The sequence below is a fragment of the Cyphellophora europaea genome (assembly GCF_000365145.1).
Source record: "Cyphellophora europaea CBS 101466 unplaced genomic scaffold supercont1.14, whole genome shotgun sequence".
Taxonomy (NCBI): domain Eukaryota; kingdom Fungi; phylum Ascomycota; class Eurotiomycetes; order Chaetothyriales; family Cyphellophoraceae; genus Cyphellophora; species Cyphellophora europaea.
In genome coordinates this window covers 213,869-240,847 of record NW_008481802.1, presented here as the reverse complement: position 1 = coordinate 240,847, position 26,979 = coordinate 213,869, and the positions used below count along the sequence as shown (strand labels likewise).

The following is a 26,979-nucleotide window of genomic DNA, read 5'->3' as shown; positions in this document are numbered from 1 at the left end:
AGACGGAAAGCATTTCCGTAGCGTAATCGACTCTGCATCATACAACTCACTTCCAGCCAATCACATTGACCTACGCCCGTCTACTGCTGCGGTGCCTGACATGAAGCTGGAGCACCGTTCTCGCCTCTGCGGGTCATATCCTTATTCAATCATGACGTTGATGGGGTGAAGGTGTGCTGCACTAGCTAGGTACTACAAGAAAATCACTGCCTTCTTGCCATCACCTGCGACAAGTCATTAGGGAAGCATAACAGCAGCTTCTCTTCTCCAATTCAATATGTCTGCCATCGCACGCTCAACTCGCGCCACGGCTCGACTTCAATCGTTCCCTCAGATACGACCCGTAAACTCAGTCCGACGCTTCGCCTCAGAGGGAGGATCCTCACAACAAGAAGGCACAGCCCAGCGAGCGTCACCCGCAAAGAGTGGTACCAGTCCTGCGTACGTCCACCATTCATCCAAGCACTCCCTCAAGGCGATCCGTTGCTGATTCAAAGCATAGCTTCTATGGCGTTGGGGCTCTGCTGGCATTAGTATCAGGATACTATTTCATCCATTCCGACAAAACACCTGCCGGAGGGCATAAGGAGATTCAAGAAATCCGACGTGCGAACGGAAACCCGAAGGACGAGGTTCGAGACCCCCGTGACAGTGGCGTCAAGACGTTGGAACAAAAGAAGGCCAAAGAGGAGGGTAACCTGCGTGCGTCGAAGTGAACAGACGATGGGAGTACCCTTGCTGCCATTTAAACCTGCAGTGCATCTTCAGCCGGGTGAAAGAGTTGTTCACATGGGCTACGACGGCGTCGGTGCCTGTCTTCCCGCCACCCAGTAGCAGTATCGTCTGATGGAATCATGTCCATTTACGATGGTCATTGAATGTGCCAGCACAATCAGCATGCAGGCGATTCAAGCACAGGCATCAGATTGATCAGCAGCAAGAATATTCCAAATTTCAGATAAGCAGCATGCTGTGCCCCAAATACAAATATATTGTGCTGGATCCTGTGTTATTGAAGTTGACTGTTCCGATGCCAACGTTACCTGTACTTGGCGAGTTCTGTAATGTGGAAGAGTAAACAGCGGTGATCTCCTGCCCGTATACTGTCAGATGTACTGCGTCAATGTGTAGATGGCCGATAACACAGCTACTGGTCCTCACTACCCAGAAGAAATCAACCAATGACGTCGACTTCAAAGAGAGCGGACCAAGGCTTGGCAATGCCAAGACCCCAGATACGTCGACGAATGAGACTCGATGTATTTCACCACATGTCCATGCACGATCGACAACCCGTGGTGCTCTCACGTTCGTCTATTGGCAACACCTTCACCCCAGTGGTCTCCGAGCACAATGGACCTGCCGTAACGAGCAGCCAAGACTGCCGCTAAAGCGCCCGAGAAGCACGCGAAGCACGCGAAGCGTGCTCGGCGGGCGGGATGGCTTCATGCTCATCGCAAACTGGACGGCAGGCCAGGAACGTGGGCTATACCCGTACCATCATGAGGTCCTGCAAACCAAAGCTATAAAGCGTGGGCGAAGAAACTGCTTTTGAGGATCTTCAGGTGAGTCCTGCTGTGCTTCTAACTAGTTGACCTGCGTCTGTCCTTCAAAATGCTTCAAAATCTCGCGGTGCTCGCCCTTCTGGGTCTTGAGGCTTCTGCAAGCTACAGTGGAAACCTGAACTACCGCAGTCCATCCTCAGAGCACCCGTCGTTGGGTATTGACGTTGGCAAGGTGACCAAGCGGCACCTGGCAAAACGTGATACTCCGGACTGGGACACCGACAGCCTGAACTTTACGCATGGTGTTGCATCTGTAAGTACTGGTCTGTTCACTACCTCAACTACTCACAGCATAGGGTGATCCCTACAGCGACTCGGTCATCTTGTGGACGAGAATCGCGCCTTCTCTAGAGAGTGACCCCTCCAACATCACGGTCGAGGGCAACGTGCCACTCTACAGCCATGAGACCGAACGGTATACCCAGGTCTCGTCTAGCCCTATTTGTCTAGACTGGCAGGTTGCCACAGACGAGAGTCTCTCTGCTATCGTAAGCTCGGGGCAGGCTTTTACTTCAAGCGACATCGACTACACGGTCAAGGTAAAGCTCTGCAAAGCCATTCATTGTCTGATCTGGCCTAATTGTTTCCTACCAACAGATCGAGGCAACAGGTCTTGCCCCTTACACAACCTACTATTACAAGTTTACAGTTTGCGGCACTGGCAATAGCTCTCCTGTGGGTCGTACCAAGACCGCTCCCGCCGAGGATGACGGCACTACACCTATTGGCATTGCTGTCTTCTCGTGCTCCAACTACCCCAACGGCTACTTCAATGCCTATGGCAACGCCGCACGCAAGGACAACATCGACTACATGGTCCATCTAGGAGATTATCTATACGAGTATGAAAATGGAGTCATTGGACGTGATGAGCGAGCCGCTTCGCCGCAGAAGGAAATCGTCAGTCTATATGACTACCGAACTCGCATTGCCCAGTATCGTACAGACCTTGACCTCACCTTGGCGCACCAGAACTTCCCCTGGATACCCGTGTGGGATGACCACGAGATCGCCAATAACGGCTACAGAGACGGCTTCAGCGGCATGAACAACACCGAAGACTCCTTCATCGAGCTCGGTAGCGTGAGCGTTGACCAGCGCAAGATGAATGCCGTCCGCGCATACTTCGAGTATCAACCCATCCGGCAGGTGGCCATGGACGGTCCGTCTTCTCTCACCCCATCATTCATCCCCGACCACTAACAAGAGGGCAGATAATCTCCGCATCTGGCGCAATTTCAAGCTCGGTAAGCTCGTCGATCTTATCATGCTAGACACCCGCAACTACGATCGCTCCATCACAACGCTTGGAGGCTGGAACGATCCGTACATCTATGAGATCAGCAACGACGCAGGCAGGACCTTGATGGGCGCGCGCCAGGAGAACTGGTTCTACCAGAGCCTCATCGACAGCAAGGACCGCGGCGCCGTGTGGCGCATCATCGGCAGCCAGATCGTCTTCAGTCGCATCAACGTCACCAACTGGTTCGGCTCGTCCGAGGTGCCCTACAATGGTGATCAGTGGGATGGATACATGGTCAGGATCCCTATAAACAGCCTTGCAGGGAACACTGTCCAGCTAACGCGTGTGCCAAGGCAAACCGCAACCGCACTTATCAAACCCTCCTCGACTATGGGATCGACAACAACATCATGATTGCCGGCGACAGCGTGAGTCATCCACCCCTCTCTCCCGCCCATTCTCTTATCCCCTGGCCCCTGTACCGCTCAACGACATGTAATTAACAGCACCCCTTCCCCCCTCCAGCACGCGAACTGGGTCTCGGACCTCGTCTGGTTCGACCACACCTCCTACGACCCCGCCACGGGCTCGGGCGCGGTCGGCGTCGAATTCGGCGGCACCGCCGTCTCCTCGTCCGGCTACGGCACCAACGTCTCGCAGGGCAACGCCCAAGCCGAGTCCCTCATCACCGACAACCCGGAGCTGCAGTGGGCCGAAGGCTACTTCCGCGGCTACTTCGAGATGCACGTGACGGCGCGGGACGTGCAGGCCCGGTTTTATGGCTGTCCCACCGTGGCGGAGCGCAATGCCTACGAGCTGTCCATGGCTAATTTTACCGTTGTGGCGGGCGAGAACCGGCTGAGTAGGCCGTTGAGTGGGGGCAAGGTCGAGAGTGGCTTCCTGAGGGGTGGGGAGGTGGTGAGCACGAATCTCACGGTGGACACGGCTTCGGGCGAGTGGAGTGTTAGGGAGTATGAAAGGATGTTTATTGAGTATCCGGACGACGACGAGGAGTAAGGGGGTGAGTCGTGGAAACGAGGAATAGTAGAAGGCGTAGTAGATATGCGAGCAACGGGGAGTGGCAGTATACTTGCACTCTGCATTCCTCAGCCGCCCGGTGGTAAGCTAAGATGGAACACTCTCGTGACTGTCGCGATAGTACAATGATAGAATTGTTCCAGCAGATCTAATGACCATGACTCCCAGATGGTTAGCAGGCTAGTATCAGGGGGCCTGACCATGGTCCGAGAACTGCAGGATGTCGAAGGACCATATCAGCTACGATGCTAACGTTGCGTTACAACTTACATTTTCAATGCCTGACCCACGGCGCTGTGAATGATTGGCGTGGATGATCTCCGTGATATGGCACGGGATGCGGAGAACGTGTGAGATGGACAGACTTCCGGGGCTATGGCTTTGCGGGGGAGATCCGTCCACGAATGCGGATGCGGATGCGGATGCAGAGGAGAGGCTATCACACGGATAGGCGTCCGCGATGCTATAGATGCTAGATCAAATGGTCATGTAGTGTGTAGGCTAATGCACAAGGTGCCTTGAAAAGCGAGAAAACGTAATTCGCAATGTTGTTTATTTGCTACCATATGCAGTCATAGCGGTTTCACTGCCACGAGCCTGATATGCCGCGAGGCCGCTGTTTCACCTCAGACGTGCGGAAAACTCAGAGTCAAAGACCTTCTCAAGCCCTCTTCTCAGCATCCTGACCCGGCTGTTGGGCATACTCGACCTGCACGCCCTCCTGCGCGGTCTTCTCATCCGTCCATCTCTGCCTGTCAGCCGCAACGTCGATCTCGGCCTGTTTCCTGCCGAAGATGCCGATGCGGTACCACTTCAGCTTGAAGAGGTAGTCCATCTGCTCTAGCGACAGACCCGCTGTCTCGGGGATGAAGTACCATGCCCAGAACAAGCCCAGCAGGGTGATAGCCGTGAAGAGCCAGAAGGTGCCAGCTGGGGTCAAGCCACCACTGGAGACGGGTAGCAGCATCTGTGGAACGGCACGCGAGTTGCCGTATTGGTTGACGAAATGGAAGCACATGACCATTGACGAGGAGATGGCACGGATTCGAAGCGGGTAGATCTCGGCGTTCAGCAGATATTGAATCGAGTTCCAACCCATTGCCCAACCAAAACCGCTGATGTAGATCATCACGATAGCGCCAGTTGACGCCTTCTTCTGTGAGGGCGTGAACTCGAATCCCTCCTCATCGATGCCGGGTACGGCTGTCAGGAACGCGGCAACATAGCACATGGATACGGCTTGTAGGATGATGCCGATGCTGAGAGCACGCTTGCGACCAATGACATCCACAAGGAACAGTGCACACATGATGGACGCCACAAACTTGACCACACCGAAGATGGCAGTGGCAAAGAGCTTCTCGCGCTGACCGGTGGTGCCCAAAAGGGCAAACATGTCAGGGGCGTAAATGGTGATGCTCTGTGCACCCGACCATTGCGAGAGTAACTGTGAGCCGAGACCAAGGTAGATTCGGTAGAAGTTGTTGGGCATGCAGAACATCTCGCGGAAGATGCCGAAGACACCCTGGCCCATAGTAGCCTCCTGCTCTTCAGCCAGCTGGTGCTTGATCTCGTGAATCTCGTGGACGATGACTTCGTGGTCAGCAGGTAGATTGCGAATTCGGGCGAGATTCTCGACAGCATGCTCCACGTTGCCTTTCTTGATGAGGAACCGGGGCGATTCCTTGTTGAAGAATGACAGAATGAAGATGAGACCAGCAAACATGATGTGCATGGAGGTGGGAACAGCCCATGAGTTGTAGCTGTTGATATCGATGTGTAGGTTGCTGCCGTAACTAGCAAAGTACGCAAGCATGATTCCGATGTAGACTGAACCTGCAAACACGCAAGTACAGAGCCCACGGACAGCTTTAGGGGCGATCTCCGCAATCTGGAAACGCGAGTTAGCCGTGTTCGGACGATTCAATGAGGCGGGTTAGCGTCTTCGAGAGAGAAAAGTGAGACTTGCATAAACTGGGGCGACGACGGTTGTCTGCCCTATTCCCAGCCCTGCGATGAATCTGCCTGCGTAGACCTGGCCGAGTCTGCCGCCGTTGGTCATAAAGATGACGATACCAAGGATCCATAGGAGACAAAGTTGACGGGTGGCCCACAGACGACCGATTCTGTCGGCGAGCAGGAAGGCAAGGAGGGCACCGCCGACACTGCCAATTTGGACCATAGCGCTGACGTTGCCCTTGATGTCGGCATACTCTTTTTCGTCGAGTGTATCAAAGCCGAGCAGAGTCTGGAAGGCTTTGGTGTTGAAGGTACCCTGTGGTTGAATGAGCTCATGCTGTGGCACGTAGAGGAATGCGAAGAAGCAGTGAGAGGGGCTGAATGCGAAAGGCAGAAGAACGACTTACAGAAATCAGGCCCTCATCGATACCACGGGCGGCACCCATGATACCGAAACTGAGGACGGCAAACCATAGGCGCCAGTTGTTGACCTCCCGAGGCTCATCGCCAAGGGAGATGCGGAAAATGTTGACGGGCTTCTTGCCTGCTCCTCCCATGTTGTAAGAGTGAAATCGCAAAGACGTGTGAACAAGAAATGAGGTGGTGAGAGAAGCTCTCTTGGACGACCAGACAAGATCTCTGACCAAGGCGTCACAAGACTCTTATATCCCACCTTCTTCACTGGTCCTCCGGCGGCGTTGCACTCGCGAGTTACTCCGATGCGCCGACTTTTGACCATGGCGAATGCTAGAGCCGGGCGCTCCTGCACTTTGCCTCCCATCCTCTCTTGGCAACATGGCGGGAGCAAATCACAGCAGGAGCAAAGCGGCTGCCAAGGCATCGTTTTCGTGATCCCCTCCATGGAAAAGGGCGAAATGAGTGTAACGCGGGAGAGCCTGGCAGGTGGGGAGTGGTTTGATCGGGTGATACTTGTGGGGATGATTCGGTGATGGACGGCTAAGAGCCCGACTGTGGTAAAGCGAGGAGTAAAAGCAAGAAAGCAAATGCGACTTAGCGGACGCAAGTGGCTTCCTCAAAAAGTCAACCAGGGACTGGGGGTCGTGGAAAGCTGGGGCATGATCCCATGGTGCATGTTACTGTCGGGTTGGCCTGAAAGGCAATTCGGACCGTGCGAACTCCCATGATTGGTTTGGATATGCAAGCACGGGCGGAGATCTGCAGCCGAAGCGCACGCTTCAAAGATACCTTGCCATGTTTGGACCATGGGTGGCGCCCGAGAAAAATTCGTCCGCTCGCCGTCGACTGCAACAGCGGCGTTGATATGCGGTTCCGCGGGCATATCTATACTCCGTAGCCACTGGAGACAAGGTGGAATTGCTCCGACCAAAGAACTAATGCGGTATTCGGGTCCCGGGGCGACAGCTTAGAAGTCGCCCATGGGGACTCTCCGCTGTTGAGCATGATAGCGGAGTGTCGCCGGTGGGGTACACAATCTCTGAACGGGCTCACAGGGTCTTCAAACATCTTGGGCAGACAAGTTGCTCGCGGCGACAACAAGTTGTATCTCTATACAGCTATATCGTAGCACAGCGATACATAAATGCAACGGCAGTCTAGGAAGAAGATGGGGTGTTGGTAAAGACAAGACTCCCAAGCATCATGGCAATGCTTGGAGCGAAAGCTTTGGCTGCACGAGCTTCTGGGCGCCCAGACGGCGGCTCATCAGGCTGTATCGCTAGGCTGTGTATAGGCACCAAGCCCCTGCTCTGAGCTAGGTGAGCCCTTCCGTCGATTTCGTCCATCCCTAGACTCTGTAGCCAAGTCCAGGCCCAGGGAATAACCCATGGTGCGAATCTACGCTTCACCTAGAATCATTGCACGTGGGCTGTGTGACACCTCGTGCCCGGAAGCCAGAAAAAATCCATGCCCACCACCGACCATCCCGCACCCGGTCGCTGCCGCACGGAGGTTTCATGACCCCATACGGCTTCTGTGCCGATGCATGAGGAATCGATAGAAGCGTGTGGAGGAGGCTTTATGGTTACTGAACTAGCTTTGAGGGGGGGTCACCCCTACCTTATCAGGCCGACCTTCAGAGCTTGCTCCTGCTTTGCCCGCTCACCACCTTCATCAACGCCCTGCCGTTGCTCAACACGACCTTGCCTGCGACCTTGGTCTGGAATCGAATCTCCTCCCAGCCATCCTTGATCTCACCGGTCCGCCAGATCTCGGTGCTGAGTTTCACGCCCGGCTTCACTGGCGCGGCAAATCTGGCCTGGAACTCCTTGATGTTCTTTGGATCACTGCCACCGAGCTCCTTGACGAGCGCGTGCGCCGTGTTGTTCCACGAGTAGAGCCCGTGCATGATGGTGCCGCCGAATCCCATCTTCTGGCCGGGCTCGGGCGTCGCGTGCAACGGGTTGTAGTCGCCATTCAGCCTAATCGCATGTCAATGATCGTTTCCTGTCTTCCATGGCACAGACCTGCTCACCTGTATAGATGCGCCGCCTCGGCGGTCAGCTGTGTCTCACTGACCACATCTGGCTTGTCCTCCTTGCCCTTGGGCGGAGGGAAATTCTGCGTCGCCGGGCCTTTGGGGCCGCCCCATCCGCCCTGGCCGACGAAGAACCCAGAGCCAACGGCGCGACAGTATACTTCGTCCGTCTCTTTGTCCACAATGAGCTGCTCTGTCTCCACGACGGTGCCTGGCTTGCCCTTGTCATACACGCCGAGTACTTTTGAGCGCAGTTCGAACTTGCGGCCCTCGGACGTGGTCGGTAGCGGCTTGAGGAACTGTATCAGACGCTGGCCGTCTACTACGCGCTTGGAGTCGAATTTAGGTACCCCCGGAATGGGCGTTGCGGCTTGTGCGGCGTAGAAGTCAATGACTTCCTGCGATGTCTTTTTGAACGCTGCTTACGGTCAGCATGGAGCTTCTGTGAGTTATCTAGCGGGTAGGCGTACGGAGGATGATGGGGTATGTTGGGAACATAGCAAAGTCGGGATGGAGTTCCTAGGGATATGTCAGCTCATTGTTAGACTACTCCAGCTTGATCCCGTACATAGATGAACGGCAGCTCATCCACCGTGCAGCCAATGCTGACAGCGAAGAGCAAGACGTCGCGCTTGAGCCATGATACCTCCGTGCGAGGGTACTCAAAGCCAACTCCTGGATCGGGCATACTGGCTGTATAATCTGAAAGATACTCGTCTAAGATATTCAAGTTCAACGAGTTTGCAACAGAGAAGATCAATAGAGACAGCGAAACGCAGAGAAAAGGTGCGCCATTCGCGGTTGGAGCTGTCCTCGGCGGATGCGGGGTGCGCGACGAGCCAGGCGAACCTCGGCACTTGGGTGGTTTTCTGATCAGTATCCCAGCACTTCAATGAGATGCAAATCTTGTTCACACGCACGAGTCAAGCATCGAGACAAAGACATGGTAGTTCTGAATAATGTCCATTAATGAACACCATTATCAAGATCAGCTTCAACTCGTCTGGGTATCTAAGGGAAAGACGAGGAGCTTGATGTCGTAAGGCCTGGAGGTCATCTCGGGTCATTATCGTTTATGCCGTTCATCTCTATGATACCGTGGCTATGGTGCGCCGTTGAATGCGTTCAGAAAAATGGTAAATTGCGCCAGAAAAATGCATCAAAATGATGTCGATCAACACCTGAAAGCGGTCAGTAACGTTTCACCAGCGAGACAGGCTCCTTACATCTTGTACTCGCACGAGCCGCCGCCATATCTCGTGGCGTCTTCGGTATCGAGCTCATAATCAATCTTGATATCCAAGTCACGCTTGTTCTTGTCGTTGGGCTTATTGGAAAGGAATCCGCGCACGGTCTCGCCCTCCTCGACGGTCAATACCTCGCGGAGGTAGAAGACTGTTTGTTTCCAGTGAGTATACTTCGTGTGCGGGCCGGTAGAGAACCTGATCGGTTTATGGCATGCGGTGAAGTCAATATCGAACCATGCAATCAAAGCATGAATGAAGTCGTTGCGCTGAACACGCAGTTGGAAGCCTTCTGAGAAGGCAAGATCCTTGGTGGTGACGGTATTTAGGTCGATAACGAAGACAGGGCAAGGATCGGTGACAAGTGCCTTCATCTCGACCGTGTCGACGAGAGGCTCGCTGAGCGCACTTTCCTTCATCGGGGAATAATCGAAGCCGTACACGTTGTCCCAGACTGTCACACGTCAACAAATGTTAGTGTCGAAACAGATGCGTCACTCACAGCCGATCTTATCGTCTTTGTACTCTCCATCCTCGATCGCAGCCATGTAGATGGTTGCGCGATCCGGGAAAATCTTGCCATCTTTGCGCAGGTAGCGATCCCGAGCGTACAGGACGGTGTCGAGCATGGACTCGTACAGCAGGAAGTATCCCATCCACTCCGAGATGATGATGTCGACTTTTCCGTCTGGCATAATGTGCTGCGGCATTTCCACCTCTTCCATTTTGCCCTGCAGAAGGGTGATCTTGCTCGTCAGACCGTTTCGCTCGACGATCTCCTTCGCCTTGTTGATGATGCTCGACATGTCGACACCAATGACGTGCTTCGCGCCAGCTTTGGCAGCGAACCTGCTATGTGTGAGATGATGGCTTGTGCCCGAGATTTCAGTCTACTCACATGCTCAGAATGCCAGTACCGCAGCCAACATCGAGAACGATCTTGTCCTTGAAAATGTGCTTGTTCTGGTAGATGGCGTCCCTGTATGACCTTGTCCGCACCTCATCTTTCAACATCTCCTCGTGGATGCCATGATGGTCGTAACTCGTGAAGTACCTAACCTCAGAGTGCTCGAGGCCTGCCATTCGCTCTTCCGTGGTCATATTGGCCAACTCGGCCACAGTGGGCTTCGAACCGTTCATATCGGCGAGATGAAAGTCTTGAGATAGATACTGGAATCCGGGAGGGTCGGGCGAGTGCTGCAAAACACTTTGAGCTGCAGGTCCAAGTCCAGGCTGGTGTTCAGCAGCCTTTGCAAAGAAAAATTGGGCAGCGAAATAGAGCCAGATCAGCCGGGGATCAGCCGCACAGAGATCAAGCAGTTGTAATGCTGTCCTTAAACTAGCGACTAGTAATTTTCGAGGCGCGGACAAAGCGAGATGATAGGCACGGCCGAGAGCCCCAGCTGAAGGATCTGGTGAGCTCCAGCGAAGTTTTGGCAGAGTTTGGGAGCGACTTGGCATATTCTTTTTAGCATTAGTGCGAGTCGTGAGTGCCGTCATTTCACCTGCAATTCGTTCTCTCGGCTATTTCACTGCCTGAGCAAGGCATCAAACACCAACATTCGAGATGAGCACTGTATTGACATCGAAAGGAAGATCAACTATATTGCAGAGCCTATTGTATAGATGTGAAAACGCTGGCCATTGCCAGGAATGTCGCTGAGACCGCTTTGTCGCGCTTTGGCCTTCGGAGGCTCCCTACCAGTCCTTGGTCTCATGTTGTGCAGCACCTGGTCTCAGGCACCACGTCAAGCACACCACCCCTGAAGACCTGACTACTCGGTACCTGGCCAGCCAAAAAGAGACAACTTGAAATACATCAGGCGCAGACTGTCTCCAGACGCCGCCAAGATATCCAGTCTCCCACAACCCCCTTCGGGGCCCCCTGGCTCCATGTCCCCGCCACCACTCGCTACCAAAACCAAAAAACAAAGCCTCACGCAATGGGATTCTAACCCACAAGGATTGGACACTGCGGGAATTGAACCCGCGACCGTTCACAGACTTTAGAAGCAGAGCGACAGCGATGCCGAACTGTTCGTGCAAAGCGAAAATCATACCCCTAGACCAAGCGCCCTCAGATAATCTTTGTGCGTTGATTTTAAGGTCTTTGCGGCTTGATGCAGAATATAAATCTGTGGATGGGAGCGCCCAGAGCACGACCCAAACTCTGGCCAGGACGGGCGGTGGTGGGCGGTTGGCTTCGGTGCAAAAGGGGCGTGGGGGGTTAAACCCTGAGATCCACTTCTGCTGAAGGGCGGGCTACGATCAGTCGTAACCTTGGCCTCCTCGTTTCCCCTCTGAAGCGTTTCGAAAGCTCAGATGCTGTACATCAGTGAAGATGTCTCATTGCTAGACAGCAGTCCCATGCTGCGGCACCGCGAGCGACGACGTTTTCTACCCGGACCACGGAGGAACAAGTCCAAACCATCCAGGGTTCGCGGGGACAAGCAAGACATGCTAGCACAGCTCCAGCCCACGAGGTAGTCTATATGTTAGACCAGTCTCTCCGCTACTCACACGGAAGCGCGTCCAAGTGGACTCTCGTTACAGTAAGATGTCTGAGTTCCATACCTACGTCGAGTCAATATGGAGACTATCTCCTGGCGTCTGGAGGCCCTCGACACCAGCCGTTAAAGCAGATCTAGCAATGGGTGATGAAGACAACAACAGGGCGACGGAACATCACACACCATCGCCCAACGACCGATCCTCTCCTCCCAGCACTCCCACCACCTCATCCCCCACTGGCCTCCTCACAATCGCTCCATCCTTCCACTTCCCCTGCACACCCCCCACCAAGCCCGTGCACCGCCAGCCCATAAACCCCTTGACCCGGTCACTTGCGCCCTGCACCACCTCGTCCCTGACACTCAACACAAACTGCTCGGCCTGGCGCATCCAGCTCCTCACAAAGAACGCCAACAGCACCGGCCTCTCGCCCTCGCCCCTCACATTCCTCCCCGTGGCATGCCACAGCCGGCTCTCAAACACCAGACACGTGCCCGCCTTGCCCTCGGCACACACGACCTCCTCGTGCCTGTACGGGTCATCGGGCGCGAACTCCCCCTTGTGGCTGCCCGGCATGATATAAGTCCCGCCATTATCCGCACTGACATCCTCCAGGAAATACATGAGGTTCAACCCCACAGCGACGTCGCGGATCGGCGGCTGGATGCTCAATTGGTCGGTGTGCATGTGCATGGGCGCGTTGCCCGGACGCACGATGTTGGCCGTGTACGAGAAGAGGATGGCGTCGTCGCCGCAAAAGTCGAAGACGAAGTCGTCGATGACGCGGTTTGTGTCGAGCAGCTCGTTGAAGCACGCGCCTTTGTTGGGCAGGCACCAGATGCGCTGGTTGGGCTTGGTGTCGCCGCCGTCGTGGAAGGCGACGGTCGCGGCGGCTTCGCCCGCGGCTTGCTCGGAGAGGCGGGTGCGCAGGGCGGAGAGTTCGGAGGGCGTAAGGGCGTCGGCGACGAGGCCGTAGCCCCAGCGGTCGAGGTCGGCTTTGACTTGGGGGACTGAGGTGGTGGGTTTGGGGAGCGAGGAGAGGTCGAGCGTGGAGAGCTTGGGGTGGGTGGTGCGGGCGGCGAAGGGGGAGAGGGCGTCGAGGAATTTGACGCCTATGCGTGTGCTGCCGGAGTGGATGAGGATGTGGCCGAAGTTGAGGGCGTAGCGAGCTTCCATCTCACCGCGTGCGAAGCGGGGGACCATGTTGGGCCGGACGGAAAGATAGGCATCAGTCGTGGGCGGCGGGCCGGGCGCGGTTTGGAGGGTCGCAGGCGTGCTGCGAGAATCGATTAGCAAGTCTGGCTGCAAGGGCCCCAGGTTGACACAGAAAAGAGCGGCAATCTGGGACATGTGCGGTAGGCGGCTCTTGATGAGATCAACGGCACGGGCGTAGTCATCGTTGGCAACTGGTTCAAGGAATTTCTCAATCTTTGCGTTGTTGTTCAGGTCGGCGAGTTGGAACTTGAGCTTGGGCTGCGAAGCTGCCTCGGTGTGGGTGGTGGTTTGAGTGCTCATTCTGTCATAAGATCCGAAGTTCCGAAGAAGTCGGAAAGGTGCATGGTAATCAATCGTGATAGTGATGCACTGATATAATACCAACTTCCCACCCGAGGCTATTGGGACCAACTGCTGGATCGGCATGGTCATCGCGGGGGTTTGTCTTACCCGCAGTTTGAACAGGTAGTGTTCTCCTTCTCTTCGTGGCCTGTTGCATCGGTGGATGGATAGCGATACTGCTGTAGTATGCATTAGCCGCTCTTGGGGCGACGTTGGCATCAACGGACAACACATCACTCGGAAGCATCCCGCGACGACTCAGTACTTTGTGCGGGCTTTACGCCATTATGCGGTAAAGTGCGGCAAGATGTCGTAACATTTCACCAATGTTTGCACGATCTGAGATGAGTCTGGGATGCCAGATCAAGATTCGACATGATAATCGGATGCTATTGTTAGCAAAGATCCGTCAATCCGCCGAAGTTAGCTTATCGGCAAGTCCAAGAACGTGCGAGTCAGCGGAAACGGAAGAAGTTCTTGTACCATCAAGTCGCTCTATCATCTAACTTTAAGTCATGATTCCACAGTAGCGGTGCTCTACCGTCTCCCTAGGTCTATGCTGAGTATAGTTTTCGTATATGTTAGTCAGACAAAGCTCGGCTTTCGGCTGCCTTATTTCCAGGGACGACCGCCATTGCCGGGGCCCGGTCTTCCGGGTGAAGGAGGCTGGTGACCACCAGGGGGGCTTGATCGGCCTGGGCCAGGTTTCCCAGGGCCATTACCAGGCTTTGCAGGACCGCCAGGACCGTTGCCTGGCTTGCCTGGCTTGACAGGACCACCTGGACCACCACCGCCACTACCGCTGCACAGGTCCAACTTCGCAACCGCAGGATCATGATCGCTGATCTGGTCATCGAAGCTGACCCAAGTATTGATATGCACATGCTCGTACTCCGGGCCCGCAGCCACAATACGAGGACTCACAAACATGTGATCGAGCTCCTGGCAGTTCATGTCGAAGATGTAGCTGTAACGCTCCACCTCAGGGATTCCAGCCGCGTCCTCCACATCCTCGAGGCCAGAGATCTCGACGAATGAGATCAGGGGCTCCACAAAGGTGAACTCGTTGAAGTCTCCAGCGGTGATGACATTGGCGTTGGCGTCCTCGGCGAGAAGGTCAGCGACGAATGTGGCAGTGAGGTTCGCCTGCGCGAGGCGATCGAGAACGCCGCCGTTGACGGGCGGGCGAGCGTCACCTTCAATTGAAGAAGAACCGCCTTTGGAGGCAAAATGCACGTTGACGGTGAAGAAAGTGCTGTTTTCGGCAAGGACGTCCCACTGGGCGACAAGTGGCTTGCGACTGTTGCTCCAGGCCGGGTCGATGGGAGCGATACGACCGGGGTTGAAGTTGAGCTCGGGACCAGGTAGGACTTCGACAGCATCGGTTGAGGATCCAGGGTTGGGCTTGTGGAGAGCAATGACCTCAGGATTGAAGAAATAAGCAACACGAATGTTGCCACCTGGCTGACCGCCATCTTCGTTGTTGACAGGCACAATCTCGACGAAGTCATAGGTGACGTCGGACAGAGCGGCGACAGCACTCGACAAGGCTGAGAGGGTCTCATTGGCGGACACGACGCCATCATTAGTAGCTCCAGAATTGTCCTGAACTTCCTGGAGGAAGATCACATCAGGCGTCTTCATGTAGGTGACGATATGCTCAGCAATGTTTGGCAGATGGTCAGAGTCAGGCATAAGGTTCTCGACATTGTAATGGCCGACTGTGATTGCAGAACAACGACCAGTAGATTCGAAAGAGACTGGATCTGGCAATGCGGGCTCCAAGGAATCTGTGACCGAGATCGCGGTGGTGGGAAGGACGCGGTAGAAACCGAAAGCTTGGTAGACAACACCGGTAATATCCTCGAGGCTGTCGCCGAGCTTGGTGTCGGTCGGATTACTTGAGCCGTCCAGAGGAGTACCAATCAGTATGGCTTCTGGGTTTGCATCGCCCGCGGTCATTGTAAGTCCAGTGCGTCCATTCTCCCCAGTGACTGGCCAGCTGCCGATCACCCAAGTATCACCAAACTGGTTGGGCTTGGTGATGGCATGCGGGTTCTTGATCGTTACCAGTTCACCCAGGAGGCTATCCATGAAATCCAGGCCATACTCGTTGGGCACCAAGGTAGGGTTCGCAACACTGATCTGGCTGCGATTGTTCGGCAGACCAAAGACGTCGCCATCATCGAGGCTGGAGAACTGCTCAGTAGGTGGTAGCAATACACCAGAACCGATCTCAAGCGGCTCGACATTGGCGCCGGTGGAGAGGACGCGGACACCAGAAGGCGATGTGATCTCAGTTAACGGGATGTATGCAGGGCTGCTGCGGTATTCGGTAACACGACCGTTGAGGGCCACGACATTGCCGACGGTAACATTCACGTTTCCGCCAAAGACGAAGACCGATTCCGAGGTAGCTGGGTTGCTGTCTGGAGAGGTTGATCGAATCCAGAATCCATCGCTGTTGCGGGCTGTGACCACGCCGGTGACATTGGTGACAGCTTGGCCGTTATAGGGTGAGATGAAGGCATCCCCGTTGATTGATTGGATACTCTGGGCGAGCGAAGAAGTGAAGAAAAGAGAGGCAGCGCAAGTGCGCGCTAGCGTAGCGAACGACTTCATGTTGAGAACGAATGGACGGTGGACTAACAAGTCACCAACAACAGGCCTCACTGATCTGGATCCATTGACTGTGGTCGCGTGGTCGCATCGTGGTATATATGTTGCTACCAGTCCGGCGCTCGCCGGTGAGATCGCCAATGCCGATGTTACTTCTTGATGGTATTAAGATTGCACCGATCTGGTCTTGTATAGCAAAGTGCTTGTCTCAATGTCATTCGTGCAGCCGTAAGGCAAAGCCGCGTGCAAGGATGAACGCGTGCCGAGAGATAAGTTATCCATTGGCTCGCTCCAGGCGTTCAGCGCATGAAAGAGATTGGCCGCGGGCATTACGCGGGCCCAAGATCTCGGCGGTGGCGGCGGCTGCAGGGGGCCTTCCAGGCGACCTTCCTTGAATGGTCAAGCCCCGAGCCGAACATCCTACACGTGTCTATCAAAACTTGAACTTCTGCATCAGTTTATCCTGATATTTCCCAAGTCCAAAGGGCAGTTGCGGAATCAGCGGGTTGTTCTGATTACCTGTTCCAGGGTTCCCGTGATGCGCATGCGGCATACCGCTCTGTTGTACTGGCCAGCCCGTGGCACAACAGAGGGGAGGTGCATGAGGGTGGAACGCCTCTGGACCCATCATCAAGACACGGGCTTTCCTGTTCGCCCAACCTTCATCTCTTCGCTCGGTGCCGTGATAGATGCAATAGACTCGGCCATCATTGTACGGAGAATGGACGAAGCTAGCATGTCCCGGTCCGAAAGGCCCCTTTTCCTTGTCGCAGACAAGCAGAGGCGTATGCCTTTTCTGCCATGAGCTCTCCTGGCAAGGGTCAGCGCCGACTAATGCCACGATGCCAAGCTGATAATCACAGGTCCAGGAACCGTTCGCGCTGTAGACGATACCCTGGAAGCCGGGTAGTGACAGCCACGTTGGACCTTCATTGACGCCGCGGCGCCCCCCTTCTGGCCGCTCCCATGCGAGAGAAGCGCGCGATATACATGTGAGAGTCTCGGCAATGGCTACCTCTGGCGAAGCAAGCCTGATGACGAACAAGTCCTGTTGGGTGTCGCTGTGGTCCCCCAACGGCCATCCGCTGTAGCAGCAGTAGAGCTGATGACCCAGCTGAAATACTGTGGCATCTATGTGCCAGTGATCAGGCAGGCCTTTGATGGGGCCGACGAAGTGCCATGCAGCAGGATCCATAGGGTCGGGATTGGAAGACCGCAGTACGAGTGTGCGGTGAGAGGCATTGCCCTTGCCTGGCTGCGCGGCACAGAAGTAGACGTACCAGGTTCCGTTCAGGAGATGTATCTCAGGGGCCCACACATCGCATGACCAGGGTGAGTCTTTGGCAGGAGCCCAAATTGTCGACTTTTGTGTCTGAGCATGTCGAAAATCCTCGAGATGTTGCGAAGCCCACAGCTCAATGCGGTTGCCGCAGGTGAAGGTAAAGTAGAAGCGGTTGTTGGCCGCTATCATCCAGGGGTCCGGTGTGTCACGGTCACATATTGTTCTGTTTGACATGTTGAATTTGAGTAGGTTGTCCTTGACAGTCTGGTGTCTGCAGCAGTTAAGTGGAAGATGGACAGAGCAAAGTCCTGAGACGTGACTGCGTCATGCCAAGCTCATTACGCAAGCCATCTCCATGTGAAGACAATCAGTATTTCGTACAGCACAGCAGTACTCACACACGATCATGTAGACAACAGCGTGGCGACTCCATAGGCTTCACTCGAGAGCGTTCAGAAACGAATGTGCTTGGCAAACCAGAGGGCGGGAGTTCGAGGAAGCTACATACCATGTACGCCTGTTGCTACACTATGGTCACCACATTCGGTAGGGCCGAATATTGAAGCAATAATCACAGGTGATTGATGTCGATTCGTCTCTACGCTGATAACTTGGGATATCTAAGCATCGAGACGGGATGCATTGGTGGGCTGATAAGTAGCCAACCACCATGGATCGAACCCCACAAACGCCGCAGTTTGAGGATTTTGTCCGGGGACTTATTTTAGGCACTGGACTCCCCCGTCGCGGGTCTGCGGGACTTCAAATGCCGGCGGCAGCCACGAGCGCCCACTTGCGCCTAAAGTGATCATCTGCGGCGCTAAATCCCTGTGGCGTCTTAAGCTTGATAGGTGCATACGGTACGATACATGTTCGTATGAGGTGGCTACCGACTAGGAGCTTGTCTAGACCCATGTCCATTGACTGATACGAGTGATGCATGCAGTGCGCAGCAATCGTCGGGTGTGACATTCGCTTCCCTCTGAGCATGCTTGGAATACCTCGCGAGTCATGTGGCGATTGATTGTCAGGCTCTATCATACAGTCTTGGACAGGCGGCCGTCCTGTATTGCACGATATCTGCCACGGTTCTCATTAATCTATAACACTTCAACGCATGGTGTAAGCCGACCATCCGTCTGCCCGCCGTGTAATACACTATGGCTATTCGTCAAGCTCTTCCAAGTTTGCTTGAGACTACCTTCACAGACGCTGCCCTCGTTGCCTCCACCCTCTTCCTAGTGTACCTCGTCCTCAGATCTCTCTACCGCCTCTCCCCACTCCACACTCTCCATCACATCCCAGGCCCAATATGCTCCCGCCTCTCCTCCATCCCACTGCTTTACCACTCCTACATGGGTGACGAGACAGCATGGTTCAACCGCCTCCACCGCCTCCACGGCCCCATGATACGCATCTCCCCCAACACCGTCGATATCTCCGACGGGGCAGCCCTCCATGACATCTACGTGGCGAACGGTGGTTTCCGCAAGCCAGATATCTACCACAACTTCTCCCCCGATGGACACCACCTGGCGCTCTTCAGCGAGACGGATCCTGCAAAACGGCAGAGCCGCGTTCGTGCGGTAGCAGGCTGTTTTGCTAGCTCGAGCGTGAGGGCAGGAATCGGACGCACCCTGGAGGTGGCTACGGAGATGGCTGAGGTGCTGCAGCTGGCGAAGGAGAAGGCAGTAGTAAGCGGGAAACCTGTCGATGTCTTGGGACTTGCCAGGTCGTTTGCTGCGGATGCCGCGAGTGTCAATCTTCTCAAATACGAGTGGGGAGCTCTGGCTAGATGCAAGGAGATGATTGAAAGTGGTGAGATGGACCACGGCTTACGAGGAGAGGGCATGCTGGACTTTTATGATGCATTTGGCCGGTATTGGTATCTGCCTCCTGCAGCATTCAAGATCGTCGAATGGATGAGATTGCGGTTCGCAGACAAAGCTGTCTTTCAAACAATCGATACCCTGTGGACTCATATCGATCGCGCCGTCGCGGCGGTAAAGATGGAAATGGAAAAGTTCACGGGCACCTTCCCCGAACGCTTATTGCACGTCCGCTTCTCGGAGGCTGAGACAAAAGCACAGATCGCGGATGCTCTATTCGCGGGCGTGGAGACCACCGGCTTCAACGTGGCATCCATCGTTTGGCATTTAGTGCGGCGTCCAGCAGCATATAGTCGGTTGAGGGAAGAAGTCTTCGCCCACGATCCTTCGCAAGATGTGCGAATGCTCCCATACCTCGGCGCCGTTGTCTATGAAGGTCTGCGTATCAGCAAAGCCAATCCCACTCGCTTCCCCCGAGTTGTTCCTGCCGGAGGGTGGGCATTTGGAACGAATGTGCTGCCTGCGGGCACCGAGGTCTCCTGTACGCCCTATGAGCTCCATTTCAACTCTGACATATACAATGACCCGACAAGTTTCCTGCCAGAGAGGTGGCTTGATGCTGGTGAAGAGATGAGAAGGAATTGGATACCTTTTGGTTTAGGATCGAGGAGGTGCATTGCGAGAGAGCTGGCTTTGATGGAGATTCACTACGCAGTCTATGCTTTGGTCAAGAGTGATGCACTCGCGGGTGCATTTTGTTGCCAGCGGGAGCTGGAACTGCTGGAATGGTTCAGCGTCAAAGTTGTTGGTGGCAGAATCGACTTGAAGTGGAATCAAGTCATGCACAAAGAAAATGTCTAGATAACTTTCATGACGTGCTTGATTTCGAGCCTGAAGAAGATCTGGGCTGACTGGTCTGTGTACCTGGAAGCAAGTGCTCACCAACATTTTGCGTTACATACAGAGTATGTGTCTAATGTGATCCAAGTTCAAGCAGTACGCGAATTCTCTGACGCCTCAGCATGTTCCTTCACAAACTCAACAATGTCGTTGTCGATGCCCGGCCATCTCTTTCTGCCCCAGAGGTACCAGCTCGAGAGTACAAAGATCAAGCCAGCGACGAAAATAGGGCCGGCGTAGTTCATGTTCACTGCTGTAACCGGTAGACTATATGGAATTGGCAAGAAGATTGCCATGTAAGCCGTATACAGCAAGGCAAAGAGATTGACAAAGACGCCGTACCGACCCATATTCCACTCTCCTAGTTCCAGGACTTGTTGGCCCTGATGTGATCGCCACCTTGCAGCTAGCATACTGAAAATTGCAATGCCGTAGGATGTGAAAAGCGAGATGGTGGCTAGGGAAAGAATTGCGCCGTAAGCAGCACTTGATCCCACGTTGATGAGTGATAAGGCGATGTTGAGAGCCAGGCCCAGCCAGATGGCGCGGATGGGCAGCAAATGTTTTGCGTCAACCATGGCAAACCATCTCGGCAGGCCACCGTCGCGGGACCAGGCCCACGTAAGCCGCGATACAGAAGCCACACAGCCCAGGCCGGAGCAGGCAAAGATGACCAGTATGCCGCAAAGCATAGCGGTGCTGGCATCTGCCGATTTTGTGGTTCGCATCAGCACAACTGCCAGCGGATACGGAGCATACGCAAGCTCCTCATCCATGGGACCCATGGCTGAAAGTACGCAGACGACCATGGCAAAGCCCATGGCTCCATTCAGCACCACACCCCAGAAGACTGCTCTGGGAACAGCCTTCTTTGCGACCCGGGTTTCCTCCGCCATATGGACCGTGCCATCGAGGGAAATGAACGAGCCCACGCAAGTCAACATCCCCAGATGCCATGATAGAGCACTGTTGCTGTCCCAACCAGACCAAATCTCGCGATGAAAGAAAATGTAGTCGGTGCTATTTCTCGAGCCCATGACCATGAGTACCACGATAAAAAGCACAAATAATGCCACGTGCAGTATCCCAGCCAGGAGCTCCAGCCAGGGGACAAAGACAAACGTCCACCGCATGGAATTGACCAAGCCGAACACCAACAAAAAGGCAATCATGATCAACGCCGTATGCCAGTTCTGCGGCACATATGTCTCGTGCTGCAGAGAAACCATGGCTTGCAAAACGATGGCGTCCAGGTTGATGTACGCGGCCAACACCGACACCCAGCCGAACCAGGTGATCCAGCCCTGCAGCCAAGTTGTGAATCTCTTGATCCGAGGCGGCGCGAGGGCATTGGTCCAGTGGTACTGTGCTCCCGCAATGGGGACGGAGGAGGCCATTTCGGCCAGGGAGGCTGCTTGTGCCGCTGCTCCAAAGTATGCGATCAGCGTCGCCCAGGCGTATGTTTGCGGCCCGCCATTCCAGAGGGCGAACATCATCTGTCTGGGTAGAAACACATTAGCATGATTGTGTTGGTGACAAAGGGGGAGGAACTATTCTATACTCACGAGGTCAACACCTCCCAGGTGCACATGTACGTGAGAGAAAAGGCGAAGATCTGAGTGCTGCTGAACAGCTTCCTGACACGCAGAATGCCGTTCATGCGTTCGTTGCTTTTGCGTCCAGAGACCGTCACTTGTGCTCCGGTGTCTTTACTGTCCAAGACGTAGCCACCCATGGGGCGGGTGGCTGACATCTCGAATGCCTCGCCGCGAGAAGACATGATGAACACTTTGTTTGTGACTTTACTCTACAACACCGGGGAAAGTTATATGTATGCTGTATGATGTAGTGCTTAAGGTATGAAGAAGTTGCAGAAACGATGAAGATCAACGTGGCAGAGCGATCTAGAAGCGAAGGGGCCAAGGTTCTTCCATCCACTAAGTGTTAGCTCTTCAGCATGAGTTGAGCCTGGGAGCTCTCGGGGCAGTAGTGCGCTTGGACGCGCGACTCTAGTCTGGGGCTTCCACGGAGTCTTCTCTTCCCGATTTCTTCGGATAAGGATGGAATCGTGGCAGTTGGATGCTCTTAGACACCAGACTCTTCCGAAGCGTCAGGGATCATCGCCATGCGATCTTAAGTCTAGCTTGCATGACTTATCTTGGTACCAGCCAATAGCAGTGTCAAGTTCTTCGCGTCACGATGTGATAGAGAGACGCGGGAAGAATTGTTGGGCGATCATGCGCAAGCGAGGCGGATCTTTCTGAGTGTCAGGCAGTCCTTGAGACAGTCGACTCACTTTGACGAAAGAACCTGATCGCTGGTCTATCCATGGCACAGAGCTGTATCAAGTAGTACCCGGCAGTTCGGTTTGATGATCGTGTTCAAGCCTGTCGCTCAAAACTGTCATATATCAATGCAGACTGCTCTACTTTCAGATCTGCGGCTGTCCATTCTCATGCAACGAGGTCGTTTCCCCACCTGATCTGTGCAGTCGGGCAATGGCGTAGACTAAGCGCGTCGGCTCCCCGGTAGCACGAACATGTCACCCGTCAAAATTCGCGTGGAAGCGGCTCGCTGCAGCCACTAGTGGAATACCGGTGCAAAATCCCGGTACCTTGAGCAGGACACTATCCATATGGGGCTGGCGGCCGGTAGATCAGCATACTGGGGTAGCCGATCAGGCCATTGAGTGACTCCTACGCTTGTCTTGAGACCCAAATGTCAACACAGTGATTTGACTTGGGCACGGACTGGTCTGGACAACAAGGCACGTAGCCTGTATCATCGTCTGCTTTAGCACGCGCCCTAGCTGCTGTTGCGGCTACTGTTGTCGCAGTAGCTCAAATTCGTGCATACAAGCGGTAAGTATCTGCATGGAGGTGTATTGGCATCCGCGGTCGGATTACAACTAGTCCGTACAGTCGTGCATTGATGTCTTCAATATAATACTAGTTCGTGCCGAAGAACGGAAGTAGGCGCAACCAAGAAGAAGGTACTTTGGTGTCGATCGGTCGGTGCCTGGCGAGATTCATGGCCCAGCCGGGCATGATGATCTTGTTCTTCCATGCTGCTATCGTGCCGGTCTGAACTGATCTCCAAGCTTGATCCAAGCATACTGGAATCTGTTCTTCCTGTTTTGGATCATACGTCCAGACTACGACCCAAACGATCTTGATGAAAAGAACGTACCAATATGGGCTGGTGCAATTGCCAAACGGCGCGTGGTTATGCAGCGGATGTTGCTCTCTTCCGTTTTGTCGTATGATCATAGACATGGACAGGGCAAGGACATTAGTGGCGACCTGTCTTGCTTCAAATCATCTGCTAGTTTGCGGCAGGCCCCAAGCCACACTACCGACGCGATGTGACGAACCCCTTCGGCCACTCTGGCCGCAATTTTCGCCATGAGTCGTCCATATCAGGAGTATCGATCTGTGACTTCGGGCCAGAGGCAGGCTGCTTTCCGGCCACCTTTTCCATGGTATTGACCATGCGGCAATATATGACAGAAGACTCGAGTGCTCTTAATAAGAAAAGATCCTCCTTCGTTTGAGCAGCTACCAGCAAGAGACTGAGTCACAATGGACATTACACCACCATTTTTCGCCATCGCGCCTGAAAATCACGCAGCATGGCTCGTCGTTGTAACCATCACGTTCTTGATCTACTCGATCATGGGAGTGACTGGAAAGGTGGTGGCTCGACTACGTCGAACTTCTCTTTCGCCGCTCAACCTTAAGGCCTACGACTGGACTGTTTTGGCAGCACTGGCATTTGCGATCGCCCAGTCAGTGCTGATAGTGAACGCCTGTCAGAACGGCCTTGGACAACATCAGGATATAGTTTCTGATACAAACCTGGATGCAGTCAGAAAGGTAAATGCCAGACTCAATTACAATGGGCAATGCTAACCGCACACAGGAACTATTCGCAGCCTCGCTGTTATCGGTGGTGGTGCATGTTCTGGGAAAGCTTTCAACAGTGCTCATCATCATGGCCATCAATGCACGCAAAGACCTCCACATCGCTTGCACTGCCGTCTTCGCGATAATAGCGATGTGGGGAGTAGCAGCAATTTTCATCCTGTCTTTCAGGTGCGGCACTGAGAGCCCATGGAACAGTAATGAAGGCCGCTGCCTCAACAATGCCCAAACCTTTGTGGGCATTAACACTGTCAATGTCTTGACTGATATCGCACTTGTGGTCCTGCCCTGCATCATGATGTGGACTGTGCAGACGACTTTCGCCATCAAGTTTCGAGTCATCGGTCTCTTCGCGAGCAGAATCGCGTAAGATTCTCCAATTAGATTCTGGGAATGTGCTAATACCTTCTAGAGTACCTGCGTTACTTATACCGTCAACAGCCTATTACGGTAGTGGCTCATCGCTGAACAATGAGACATGGTTTCTTGTCGAGCCGTTGCTTTTGGGGCAAATGGCACTCAATACTTCCATCCTTACCGCCTGCATTCCGAGCCTAAAAGGTATCATCGACATGTTTTGGTCCGGTGCTTCTGTCTTCACGATGCCTGTCCAATATACACCATCATCTCAGCAAGGTATGGTGTACGGGCATCGGTCGAAGACCAGCGAGACACTGAAGGATAAGAAGAAGAACATGAGTCAGGACAGGAGTGAGAGTCAAGAGGAGTTGAGGCACGACTCTACTCCGCGCACGGTGGATGGGGATGACGGGATCCGCTACCGATAGCAGGACCTTCGTTCTGCTCACCAAGGCAGTGCGCATCGCTGGCGAGTGCGTGACTGATGAAAATTCCATGTTGAGTTGATCGAGCTGGGAGCGGAGCTCAGGCGGGAAGGCGCGCATTGGTGGGCTTTGATGTCGCCTAATCCTAACTCCTTTAACACCGCAAGGCCTCCAACCACCAGCTGGTGCACAATGTAACTCGTCGGTATCAACCACTTTGTCACCATTCGGTGATGTCTGCGGACAGGCTTCGTCTGCACCAACCCCGGAGCTAGTGCTATGGTGTTCCGAGGGAAACCCTCGAAAAGTTGTGAGCGATGCCGGAATAGGAGGCTCAAGGCCAGTAACCACGAAAGACGTGATCCTTCTGCTTACGTCGTATACAGTGTAGCCTCCAGCGACCAACCTGCAGCTCATGTCTTAGGGCAGGAGTGATCTGCTCAGGATGGCGAAATGTTACGGAACTTCGCGTTCACGACCAGAGCCACGCGGTGGCCAGAAGCGCCGGCCAGCACTGTACTCCACCTATCCCTCAATCCTTCCATGTCCCGATCGCAACGCGGGCACGGGACTCTTTCTACTTTTACTACGTCTCAAATCCCTTGACAAGGTGCTGGAAGTTCTTGCAACCGTACCACGAGATCCAGAGCAAAAGCTCGCCGCATCTCAGTATAGCCATCGATGCCTTGAGCTTGGCATACCTCTGGCACGAAGTAGATTCCGAAGCCGCACTGTTGGCCGCTAGGCGGTCTTACGGGCTTGCGCTAGGAAAAACGCGCGCTGCCCTCGGTTACTCTGTTCAGCAGATTGATCGTTCGACAGTTCTAGCCGCTCTCGTTCTGGACATAGTCGAGAAAGTTTTGAGCACCAGTGGACGCCCTCTGTCCGCTCATGTTGACGGCGCGCTGGGTCTGGTGAAGTTGATCGGCATAGGCAGGTTCAAGGACTCGACAAGCTTGCAAGTTCTCATAAGCCTGACAAATCAGTCTATGATCGGATCCTTGGCCTTGCAGCAGCCCATTCATCCCGATGTCGTATCTTTACGGTCTTGGCTAGAAGCCGGATTACTAGCAGGCCAATACCCTACGGGTGTGACTGAGTTGTTTGTACGCTATGCTGTATTGCAGAGCAGATTCTCTACGAATTGCACCGCGAACGATGCTTACGTCTTGGAGTGCTACAGCATGGACTCGGAGATTGCTGGCTTGGAGCTCAACATGCCACCCCTCTGGCAGTACCAGACTATTGAGCTGGACGCAGCATCCCAAGGACGGTTCGGGCAGTACTGCCATGTCTACCCGCATCGAAACATCTGTCAGGCGCGGAACCTGATCCGAGTCTGCCGGCTTTTGCTCAACGAGGCTGTACTTGAATATGCTTCGCCATCGGCAGTGGACGGTGCCAGTGCAGGCCTCACAGATATAGCACGGGACAACGCTATTCGTCTTGCCGGAGAGATCTATACCAGCGTTGCGCAGTTTGCCGACTGCAGAACACATGCCAAGCACTCTCAATCACATGTGCCCAACAAAGTTCCGGACGTCACAAATTGCCGCAGCCATAGTCCAACTCACACGGGCGACTGCTACACGCTCATATTCCCTCTTTACGCCGCCGGGAGAACACACATCTCGAAGCATATGAAACACCAGATTCTCAACTATCTTTACTACATCGCCGACCACTTCCGCATCCGCAACGCCAAAAATATCGCGCAATCTCTGGAGCGGGAGCAGGGGCGACAACCTGGTGTCTGGGATGTCTATGCGAAGCTCGGAAGTTATGCCTTCCACATGTAGAAGGTCCAAGTCTTTGCGCGAGTGTCATAATCATATGACCAGCTTTTGTAATCATTCAGCAATTCGCCCGCTCGAGCCTGCCAGAGAAATCGGACGCAGACAAGGAGGGACGTCGTGGGCATGTGCGCCTGACTTTCTAAGCCTGTGGCTTGATTGGCGCGGACTCGAACCGACTAGTCCCAATGCGGAATGCATTTCGACGCTAACGTTGGTACACATTCTATTAAGATGCTATCTCCAGCATTCGTCCGTCGAATGCTATATTCAGCG

General features: G+C 54.2%; 12 protein-coding genes and 1 non-coding gene across 13 annotated transcripts; 5 read left to right on the top strand and 8 right to left on the bottom strand.

Moving 5' to 3' along the window:
• Positions 1-277: 277 nt before the first annotated feature.
• HMPREF1541_10746 (uncharacterized protein) lies at positions 278-716 on the top strand (the record flags this gene model as incomplete). The annotated part of the gene is made up of 2 exons (XM_008715415.1): positions 278-441; positions 503-716. 2 exons carry the CDS (start codon positions 278-280, stop codon positions 714-716), a joined length of 378 nt encoding a protein of 125 aa, XP_008713637.1.
• Positions 717-1,614: 898 nt separating this feature from the next.
• On the top strand, positions 1,615-3,825 carry HMPREF1541_10745 (uncharacterized protein; the record flags this gene model as incomplete). Its single annotated transcript, XM_008715414.1, has 6 exons — positions 1,615-1,818; positions 1,862-2,104; positions 2,163-2,727; positions 2,780-3,102; positions 3,162-3,236; positions 3,334-3,825. 6 exons carry the CDS (start codon positions 1,615-1,617, stop codon positions 3,823-3,825), a joined length of 1,902 nt encoding a protein of 633 aa, XP_008713636.1.
• Positions 3,826-4,507: 682 nt separating this feature from the next.
• On the bottom strand, positions 4,508-6,362 carry HMPREF1541_10744 (uncharacterized protein; the record flags this gene model as incomplete). The annotated part of the gene is made up of 3 exons (XM_008715413.1): positions 4,508-5,737; positions 5,822-6,121; positions 6,213-6,362. 3 exons carry the CDS (start codon positions 6,360-6,362, stop codon positions 4,508-4,510), a joined length of 1,680 nt encoding a protein of 559 aa, XP_008713635.1.
• A 1,496-nt stretch (positions 6,363-7,858) lies between these two features.
• On the bottom strand, positions 7,859-8,948 carry HMPREF1541_10743 (uncharacterized protein; the record flags this gene model as incomplete). The annotated part of the gene is made up of 4 exons (XM_008715412.1): positions 7,859-8,204; positions 8,258-8,678; positions 8,731-8,779; positions 8,829-8,948. 4 exons carry the CDS (start codon positions 8,946-8,948, stop codon positions 7,859-7,861), a joined length of 936 nt encoding a protein of 311 aa, XP_008713634.1.
• Positions 8,949-9,482: 534 nt separating this feature from the next.
• Positions 9,483-10,644, bottom strand: HMPREF1541_10742 (uncharacterized protein; the record flags this gene model as incomplete). Its single annotated transcript, XM_008715411.1, has 3 exons — positions 9,483-9,958; positions 10,007-10,353; positions 10,403-10,644. 3 exons carry the CDS (start codon positions 10,642-10,644, stop codon positions 9,483-9,485), a joined length of 1,065 nt encoding a protein of 354 aa, XP_008713633.1.
• Positions 10,645-11,470: 826 nt separating this feature from the next.
• HMPREF1541_10741 lies at positions 11,471-11,581 on the bottom strand. The gene has a single exon. It is a non-coding gene; the product is annotated as a tRNA-Ala (tRNA).
• A 608-nt stretch (positions 11,582-12,189) lies between these two features.
• On the bottom strand, positions 12,190-13,530 carry HMPREF1541_10740 (uncharacterized protein; the record flags this gene model as incomplete). The annotated part of the gene is made up of 1 exon (XM_008715410.1): positions 12,190-13,530. One exon carries the CDS (start codon positions 13,528-13,530, stop codon positions 12,190-12,192), a length of 1,341 nt encoding a protein of 446 aa, XP_008713632.1.
• Positions 13,531-14,184: 654 nt separating this feature from the next.
• Positions 14,185-16,194, bottom strand: HMPREF1541_10739 (uncharacterized protein; the record flags this gene model as incomplete). Its single annotated transcript, XM_008715409.1, has 1 exon — positions 14,185-16,194. One exon carries the CDS (start codon positions 16,192-16,194, stop codon positions 14,185-14,187), a length of 2,010 nt encoding a protein of 669 aa, XP_008713631.1.
• A 430-nt stretch (positions 16,195-16,624) lies between these two features.
• Positions 16,625-17,707, bottom strand: HMPREF1541_10738 (uncharacterized protein; the record flags this gene model as incomplete). Its single annotated transcript, XM_008715408.1, has 1 exon — positions 16,625-17,707. One exon carries the CDS (start codon positions 17,705-17,707, stop codon positions 16,625-16,627), a length of 1,083 nt encoding a protein of 360 aa, XP_008713630.1.
• A 926-nt stretch (positions 17,708-18,633) lies between these two features.
• On the top strand, positions 18,634-20,163 carry HMPREF1541_10737 (uncharacterized protein; the record flags this gene model as incomplete). Its single annotated transcript, XM_008715407.1, has 1 exon — positions 18,634-20,163. One exon carries the CDS (start codon positions 18,634-18,636, stop codon positions 20,161-20,163), a length of 1,530 nt encoding a protein of 509 aa, XP_008713629.1.
• Positions 20,164-20,291: 128 nt separating this feature from the next.
• HMPREF1541_10736 (uncharacterized protein) lies at positions 20,292-21,982 on the bottom strand (the record flags this gene model as incomplete). Its single annotated transcript, XM_008715406.1, has 2 exons — positions 20,292-21,702; positions 21,768-21,982. 2 exons carry the CDS (start codon positions 21,980-21,982, stop codon positions 20,292-20,294), a joined length of 1,626 nt encoding a protein of 541 aa, XP_008713628.1.
• Positions 21,983-23,783: 1,801 nt separating this feature from the next.
• HMPREF1541_10735 (uncharacterized protein) lies at positions 23,784-24,913 on the top strand (the record flags this gene model as incomplete). The annotated part of the gene is made up of 3 exons (XM_008715405.1): positions 23,784-24,077; positions 24,124-24,491; positions 24,538-24,913. 3 exons carry the CDS (start codon positions 23,784-23,786, stop codon positions 24,911-24,913), a joined length of 1,038 nt encoding a protein of 345 aa, XP_008713627.1.
• Positions 24,914-25,355: 442 nt separating this feature from the next.
• HMPREF1541_10734 (uncharacterized protein) lies at positions 25,356-26,709 on the top strand (the record flags this gene model as incomplete). The annotated part of the gene is made up of 2 exons (XM_008715404.1): positions 25,356-25,579; positions 25,656-26,709. The coding sequence occupies 2 exons, from the start codon at positions 25,356-25,358 to the stop codon at positions 26,707-26,709; spliced, it is 1,278 nt and encodes a 425-aa protein (XP_008713626.1).
• Positions 26,710-26,979: the final 270 nt, after the last annotated feature.